The sequence below is a fragment of the Macrosteles quadrilineatus genome, unplaced genomic scaffold (assembly GCF_028750875.1).
Source record: "Macrosteles quadrilineatus isolate MER2022 unplaced genomic scaffold, UCM_ALF_1.0 Scaffold_4__1_contigs__length_99947679, whole genome shotgun sequence".
Taxonomy (NCBI): Eukaryota; Metazoa; Arthropoda; class Insecta; order Hemiptera; family Cicadellidae; genus Macrosteles; species Macrosteles quadrilineatus.
Genome location: NW_026542597.1, coordinates 35,417,668 through 35,426,686, shown reverse-complemented (window position 1 = coordinate 35,426,686; position 9,019 = coordinate 35,417,668). Strand labels below are relative to the sequence as shown.

The following is a 9,019-nucleotide window of genomic DNA, read 5'->3' as shown; positions in this document are numbered from 1 at the left end:
TATTTCGATCTTTCTTGATTCAATCACAATATGTCGATTATAAAATCTGCATTCAACATTATTTTAAAAATGTTGTTTGAACGTATTAAACTGATAGAATTTAACAAATTTAAACAAAGCAAGTGTAAAAATATTAATTACTGTGTCCATGGAGACCAATCAAAATTTACCACAAACAACTATACGTTAAAAGGCTGGTAATTTGCTCCCCTTGACTGGTGCGTCAGCGAGACCGTTGTGTGAAGTTTTTGCCTTGACTGTACTCTTTCTCACCTGACCTAATTGACTAATCCCTTCGTGCTGCGTGCTGCGTGCTGCATACATTTTATTTATATTCACTGAGCAATTGAGATTCAGACATAAAAAATTAAACACCTGTTAAGGCTGTACCACTAAATATAGTGCGTTGGATATTCAAAGCTGAATATCCAATGCAAAAATTGGAATTCCTAACCTAACCTAACTTTCAGACCTAGCAGTTGACCTCAGAAACACCCCATATCACATAAACACTACATTGTCTGTGTGTGAGGTTGGATAATTCATACCAATGAATACACAAACTATTCCTTATTCCTACATTGTTTTCACATTTCACACCACGGTCTCACTGACGGGCCAGCCTTGGGGAGTTCACCTCCTCTCCTTTAAAAGGTTTTATGTAGATATTTGAACAGGAATCATTGTCCATCAATCCCTAGATACGTGGATCATCTTTGTACAATGTTTAAGTTAATTAATTTGGTCTGTTTTTTGTTGTTATTTATTTTTTTTTTTGCGTAATGAAAGACATACACCTCAATGTTATAATAGTAGATATTTAAATGTGTATAAAGCCATCTCATACATACGTTATGTGTTAAACTATTAATTACTCTTGTCATTTATAGAAACAGCCCACCAGGGGAAATGATACAACCAAAGTTCATTGGGTCTAAGCTGCCTCAGGGGGACTAATGTGGCTGTGGTTTGTAAACCTAGACCATGCCAAATCAGAACAATGGCATGTTATTTAGGTATTGAAATAGCTCTTTTCTCTGTATGTTCAAACCAAATACAATTATGTTTATTCATCGTATTATAGCTATGTAAATTAATGACATTAATAGTGTCAAAATTCCGTTCTTAAGTTATCCTATCCTATACTCTTATAGGAGCAATGATTGCTTGTATGTATGATTGTACTAGCTGTACCCGCGGGCTTTGCCCCGTTTAACTTCATATGTGAGCTCGTTCGCATGGCTCAATCATGTCCTGGTTGAAGTTCGTTCGCTAAGCTCACTCACCTTTAGGTTGGAGCTCGTTCGCTGCGCTCACACGTCCTGGTTGAAGTTAGTTCGCTACGCTAACTCGCCTCCGGGTTGAAGTTCGTTCGCTACGCTCACTCACTTTTGGTTTAAAATTAGCTGTTGTAAAATATAAAAAAAAAATAATAGTGCTGCATTCTGTTGGTAATCCTTGTAACTGTAATGCTATTTAACATCATAGAACAAAACCAACTTGTGTAATTGAAACAGCTGTTAAGATTCATTAATTCCATTTAAATATGAGTACTCATTAGGTTAACATGGGAAACTCCAGAGCCACTGGGGCGGAGCCCGAGAGTCCGATCAGAATAAAAACGACTTAGTTTTCCTATTTAATGCCTAAAGAATCAGTGTACCAAATTTCAGCCTCCTAGGTAAGTGGGAAGTGGGAGAATTAGTGATGAGTGAGTCAGCGAACAGTGTGTTCGCTGGAGTGAGTGAGTGAGTCAGTCAGTCAGTGAGGGCTTTGCCTTTTATATATATAGATGCTTGCTTGAAATTAATTTCTGGCCTATAAACGTGTTTAATGTAGTTAAAACTGCCAACAAAAATCGAATTACATAAAAATATAAATTAAAAGTCAAACCTTTTAACCATTGGCCTTATGGGTTACTAAGTAACCATGTTGGTTGAACAAAATAACAAGGAAAAAGTAAACAAAAGACAAGTTGTAACATGTGTTCAAAATAAGCCATACACCCACAGTATACTAGCAAATTAAAAAATACAGTACAAAAAAAGGAAAAACATCAGTTGTTACTATATTGAGCAAAGATTGCACTGAAGATAACTCGATATAGGTGAAAATATATCAAAGTTCCGATCAAATACTGATAACTTAACTTGGTTCTCTCTTACCATAACCTTTGACTATTAATACAAAAACTTCTGTATCCAATAGATGACATAACTTAATCCTCAAAGTAATCAGCTGTTTTAATAAAATCTCAAAACAATGTTCATGCAAGTATAGGCTATTATAAACGAGCGACCTTTCATTGACTGTAAAATAAACTAATGTCTTCAGGATTGCTAGGTAAAAATTTCCATCATAATAAATTGAAATTCCACTGACCCTTAAATAATAAAAGCCTAAATTAGTTGTAAAGTAAACGTGATTATCCTTTATATTGCTTTTACGATCAAAATATACCACACCGAGCCATGGCTCGGTCCCTAGGTACTACTATGTAAATATGTGTATGTGCATTTCCTAACCATGCATGTACAGCTCGTTTACAACATAACATTTTAATAATGGTGGAACTCTGTCAGCAGAATTAATTGTTGTTTGCTTCCAATTACGTGTGAATCTACCTGACGCAATGAATTTAAATGATTCGTGGAAAAGTATGTGTTTGCAATACTGGCTTGTTTAAACATCCAATCATAGCCATGTAACTTTTGAATCGAATCAAAATCTAATTTAAATTTACTATATACACAATCAGTATAAATGCGAAAGACTAACAACTTTTTAGAAGGCAAGAAATGCATTAAATTGTAAGTATAAGAAATGTGTTACACCATTGATTATAGTTACACTGCCAATAGAACATCATAGTACACAACTTGGTAGAGTCCTCCACTTCTGATATCAACGTCAGGAAGAAACATGACTCTGATCTAATCATTAAACTCATCACGCCCTTTCTACCTACTATAGACCAAGTCGGAATTAAATCAGTGCGTCTGGGACAGCCTTCTGCTAAGAAATATAGGCCATTAAAAGTGTTCTAATCATCCCCTGCTGATGTATCTTCTGTAATCAGTAATTTCACTGCTGAAATGGCTGCGCAAATTGATCCATTATTCGCGGAGGTCAGAGTAAAAAGAGACAAGACCCCTCGGTCGAGTTATCTAGCTAACAGGATGCTCATAGTCAAATGTGATGGGATGACCTCCAAACTGTTTGCGGTCGTCTCAGGCGTTCTTTAGGGTTCTCATTTAGGCCCTCTTCTCTTCAACATCTTCATGAATGACGTTAGCAGTTCCATTTCGTCCAACTTCCTTATGTTTGCGGATGATATGAAGGTGTTCAACAGGGTTTCTTCATCTTCAGGGCATCAGGATCTCCAAATGTCACTACGTGAAATAGAAAAATGGTGTGCTTCAAACTCAATGGAACTTAATGTCTCCAAGTGTGTCATAATGTCTTTTAAACGAGGTCTTGGTCCAGTTACCTACGACTACCTAATGAACAACACGATCTTGAAGCGAGTACAGAGTGTAAAGGACCTTGGGGTTGTCTTGTCACCCTCATTCAGCCCACAGGAACACATAAACTATATCACATCTCGTGCCAACTCTCTACTGGGATTCCTATTCCGATCAACTAAGGACTTCCACTCCCCCAATACACCAGTAGTGCTGTATAAGTCACTCGTTCGTCCCATACTTGAGTATGCTTGCATCATATGGACCCCATACCAGCAAAATCATATAGATCAGCTACAGCACATCCAAGATCGTTTCCTGCGGCTGCTGGGCTCAAGAATCGGTTACACTTACCGAGCCACTCCTGTTGTTGATTTGGAAAAACGCTTCGGTTTACTTCCCCTCATCCAAAGACGTCATTACTTCGACCTCATTGCCCTGCACAAGATTGTGAATGGTTTTCTCGACTGTCCCGAGCTGCTTAGCAGCATTGATTTCGTCACGCCCAGAGGAACCAGATCTGGAACTATCTTCAGGAGAAAATACCACTCCACATACTACACTTACCATGCTGGAATATCACGTCTCCTGAGGATTGGAAGTGATGCTGCATCTCACATAGACTTCTTTAATGAGTCGATTGCATCATTCAAGCACAAAGTTCTTGCAAATTACGCCTTGTACCAGTATTAAATGTCTGTGTTATTAGGTATCCCATTTCACTGTATTATTTATTTTTCATAGTTCCTAGCTCATTCATACGCGTCCATCACATGTACTGTTTTCTTATTGTTTTGTCTTGTTACCACAGTATTATTTATCACGCTAGGGTGTCTCAGACCACCCGGCCGGCTTCTATAGCTCCAATATGAAAGCAAATGGAAACCTAATTGCAACTGGAACCCCCTATTTTGACCCCAAGAAATTCAGCTAAATTATTTTCAACCCAAAAAAAGCACCCCAAAGGGCAGATTTTGGGGGGTGGGGGTGGTTTTTGGGAAATTTTCAAATGTAAAGGGGGGTCGTGTTATACCTCTTTTTAAAGGTCCTTTAGTCCTGAGTATTTTAGTGGAAAAAGATTTAAATTATCTTCATCCCTATTTACAGGGTGTTCAAAAACGTACAAAAAATAGACCTTTGAACTACTTTTCACTGTAAAGAGGTGGAATTTCGTGGGGGGTTCAAATTTTGATAACACTTTAATTAATAAATGAGCTTTCAAAAAACTCTGGTTTCAACCCTTTTGCTATCTTTTTACTTATGTTACGCATTTTCAAACTTTTTGAAGTTTCAAAAGCTGTTATCTCAAAAATTTTAAATGGCAACATGAGTTTCATTACAAACCACATTGTAGCCCTTAAAATTTGCTATAATTATTGTATTTAATGTTTTTTGTTATCTTCATTGGTTAAAGAGATATAGCAAAATTAGTGTATTTTAATGTTTTATTAAATGGTATTCAAAGTGTTTGCTGTTGTAAATGTACACGTCTAGGTCTCAATTAAAACTAATTATGTTAAAAAATTAAAATACTACCCAGATTGTTAAACTTTGGAGGATTAATAAAGGAAAAAACACAACTGCAAATTTTCTTAGTTATTTTACAATTACAAAGTTCTAATTGCTTTGAATGAATACTGTCTATAAATGGTAATTAAAAAAAAATCATCACGAAATCAATGAGCGTGTGCGTGAAACTGGTCACGTTTGATAAGATAAAACAAATTATAAGGAACTTACTGGATCTGTAAAAGAGGTGAATGCACCTGCGGTAGTAAAATAGCAATACAGTACCATAATAGTGGAGAAGAAGTACTACGTGCATAAACAGAGTTGGGGTTTGCATGGAACAAAATGGAAGGCAATTTAAGCATTTGTAGAAGTCCATCGGTATGTAAGCTATTAATGCTGATTCAAACAAATTATTCATTCAAAGCACTATTAGAGCCATGAAATTGTAAAATAACTAAGAATAATTGCAGTTGTGTTCTTTCCTTTATCAATCTTCCAAGATCAACAATCTGAGTACTATTTTATTTTTTTAGACAAGATTTTGTTTTAATTGAGACCTAGTGGTGTACATTTGCAACAGCAAACACTTTGAATACCATTTAATAAAACATTAAAATACACTAATTTCGTTATAACTATTTAACCAATGAAGATACCAAAAAACATTAAATACAAAAGTTATAGCAAATTTTAAGGGCTACAATGTGGTTTGTAATGAAACCCATGTTGCCATTTGAAATTTTTGAGATAACAGCTTTTGAAACTTCAAAAAGTTTGAAAATGCGTAACATAAGTAAAAAGATAGCAAAAGGGTTGAAACCAGAGTTTTTTGAAAGCTCATTTATTAATTAAAGTGTTATCAAAATTTGAACCCCCCACGAAATTCCACCTCTTTACAGTTAAAAGTAGTTCAAAGGTCTATTTTTTGTACGTTTTTGGACACCCTGTAAATAGGGATGAAGGTATTTTAAATCTTTTTCCACTAAAATACTCAGGACTAAAGGACCTTTAAAAAGAGGTATAACACGACCCCCTTTACATTTGAAAATTTCCCAAAAACCACCCCCACCCCCCAAAATCTGCCCTTTGGGGTGCTTTTTTTGGGTTGAAAATAATTTAGCTGAATTCCTTGGGGTCAAAATAGGGGGTTCCAGTTGCAATTAGGTTTCCATTTGCTTTCATATTGGAGCTATACAAGCCGGCCGGGTGGTCTGAGACACCCTGTATATGATTTATATTTATTGTTATATTTCCTAGGTTAGTCTCACTTGTCTCTGTTAAGTACGTGTTTCTTAGACTTAAACTTTTTTACTATTTATTCAATACCGTATGTCTTGTATTATTTATGTCTTGTTACTCCTAGGTATAAGTAGTTTTTTTTTCTGTCTTATATTTTGCATGTATCCCTATTGTATTGTTCATCAGTTTCGCATTGTTACTTAGTTTTAGTATTTAGTCATGATGAGTATCTCACTATTATTGTAATTCTTATTGTAAATTGGTGAAATCCGTTTGCAATAAATAAATAAATAAACTGAAATGACATTCCCATGTGTTTATGTTGTAGATAGTTTTGTAATAAAAATGACTCAAATTTATTGATCTACCAACAAGTAGTGCAGCTTTTACGATGGTTTTCTTTCCTAAGTCAACATGTTAATCATGGCAAACTGAAATGCAATATCTTAGAAACATCCTAATCTTCCTTAGTTTCCACCAACTAATGGAACTATTGCACACTATATTAAAGGCTCGAACAAAAATACGTTCTCGGAATGGAAACATTTAATTTTGGAAACTGAAGTAGACATACCAACTGTATGTTAGGACCAACTGTCGCCAATTTTTTTTAAAAATTTAAAACAACATAGTCCTGTGGGCCAGTCAGAGATTGTCCTAGAGTGTCAAAAACTCTATTGTTAACCTTGTGTTTTTGGTCTCTGAGATAGTTGACGTGGCATAAAAGGTGCTATAAGTCATCCTATGAATTTAAATCGGTTAAAAAGTCAGAGTATTCCACATTAATCTGTAATTTTCATCAGCGAATTCTGTTGGTGACTCACTTCAACTACGGCGATTTTGATGTAAAAACAGACTAATAGAATGCATTATAGACCGCCAGCCATGCTGTAGTTACCATGGTTAGACTACCATAGGTTTGGCGCACACCACTGGGAGTGCCGTGTAGTTACGTAGCACCTACGCCGTAGTTACATGGCGCTCCCAGCGGTGTGCGCCAAACCTATGGTAACTATGGTAACCGCAGCACAGCTGACAGTCTATATTTAATTCTTTTTGTCTATGGTTTAATTGTATTATTAGTTAAATATAAAAACCTATTGCCAATGTAGACAGATTCATGCTTCCGTATCAAAGATCTATACACAAAAGCAATATCAATATGGATTACAAAATATGAACCAAACAAAGAGTGACAAAGAATGGAACGATTTTACAATAGTCTCAGATAAGTAGAGATATACAAGTGACAATAACATCAAAAGATATGCAAGATGGATAAATGCAGCTCACACGTTGGCGTGGTTTGGAATGCAATATAAAACTATCTGCTTTCGCGTAGGAGAGGTAGGTGTGAAATTATGTACTATTTCGATTTATTTCTAGATAAAGCTTACGTTAAAGGTTGCTTGGTTTGATTTGGGCAATAAACGATGCAAACACCTCTTTTAATTACCAAGCACGTGTATTATTTTATTGGTTTTGGTTGCTAAAATTACATATTGCATCAATATGCAAGTTTCAAAGATTTTTAACATGTAATTTTGTGTATTGCCCTCCGAATTACTTCTCGAACTGTAAGAGGTTAAGTTACCTTTATTCTATCCAGGTAATCCTTTAGTCATCATTAGGGCGACAGGTTTCGACGTCTATGGCGTCTATGGACGTAAAATCGTTCCTAGGAGGTCGTCATGAGTCTTAAAAACCTGTAACACATATACATGTCCAGCTTGACAATGATGCCATAGGCTCGCCCTAATGATGACTTAAAGGATTATTTGGACGGAATAAAGGCAACTTAACCTCTTGTATTAAATGTAACACATTTTAATTAGCGATAAATATATTGGTTTAGACTCTATACATTTCCAGAACAATATTTTTTTAGAGGTACATCTCTTAAAACACTACTAATTTTCATTTTGGTCGTATTTTCTAACCAAGTGACACTATTAAGCCACCAGATTAAACCCTCACGTAAAAATCAGGGTGAAATACGGACAGGATGTTTAATATTGCGAAGGTCGTAGAGGCAGATTTAAGTTAAATCCCGCAAAGCCTGATACTGTAATAAGTTCTGTGACACGGACAAGACTTCGCAAAATTACTGGAAAGAACCCCCTAAGAGATGTACAGTATTTCAACTTTTCCATTCTAACCGGTAAATTATCGTATTTTTATTACTCGGCTGTATCCTGATGCACTTTCTTGTCCATGTCCTCATTTTTGTAATGTTTTCTAAATTACGATTCGTTAAAAAAAGCTTAAACTATTTTCTTATACGCGTGTTTATGTACAGAACAAAAGGAGGTGATTGCAGTACAATTTGTTGTATGAATCTTAGATACTGAATAAAAAAGTGTGGACAATTCTAAGATTGTTTAACTGTGACGCCATTGCTTTTATATCCGTAAAATTAGCACGGCGCAACCCAAATTACAAGTTCAAAGATTTGCTGTTTAGTTTATTGACAAAATAAGCTCAAATATTGGCAATCCTGCTTTCTCAACTTCATCATCAATCAGCTGATATTCATTTTGGCATTGTTGTCTGTACGGTTTAGTGATATTGGGAATTTATTGTGAATGAGACTCAATATGGTGTTTTCATAAGCTTAAAGAGTACGTATTGGGAAAATGCGGGCTCGTTGGCTCATGTAGAAAAGATTTACTATGAGCTCTAGTGATGAAATACAAGAACGTAAAAGCCCAGTAAAATCAATTAAAAATAAATATAAATTATCATCTTAAACTCAAGTCGGAGTGGACTTTTTTTCTTAATACCAAATGATTCACCAAATAATA

General features: G+C 35.4%; 1 protein-coding gene across 1 annotated transcript; it reads left to right on the top strand.

The window, feature by feature from the left end:
- The first annotated feature begins 3,281 nt into the window (after positions 1 to 3,281).
- Positions 3,282 to 4,157, top strand: LOC128992844 (uncharacterized). The gene has a single exon (XM_054416588.1). The coding sequence runs from the start codon at positions 3,282 to 3,284 to the stop codon at positions 4,155 to 4,157; it is 876 nt and encodes a 291-aa protein (XP_054272563.1).
- Positions 4,158 to 9,019: the final 4,862 nt, after the last annotated feature.

Coding starts and splice junctions, on each gene's coding strand:
- LOC128992844 (XM_054416588.1), top strand. CDS start 3,282: ATGAATGACGTTAGCAGTTCCATTTCGTCCAACTTCCTTATGTTTGCG.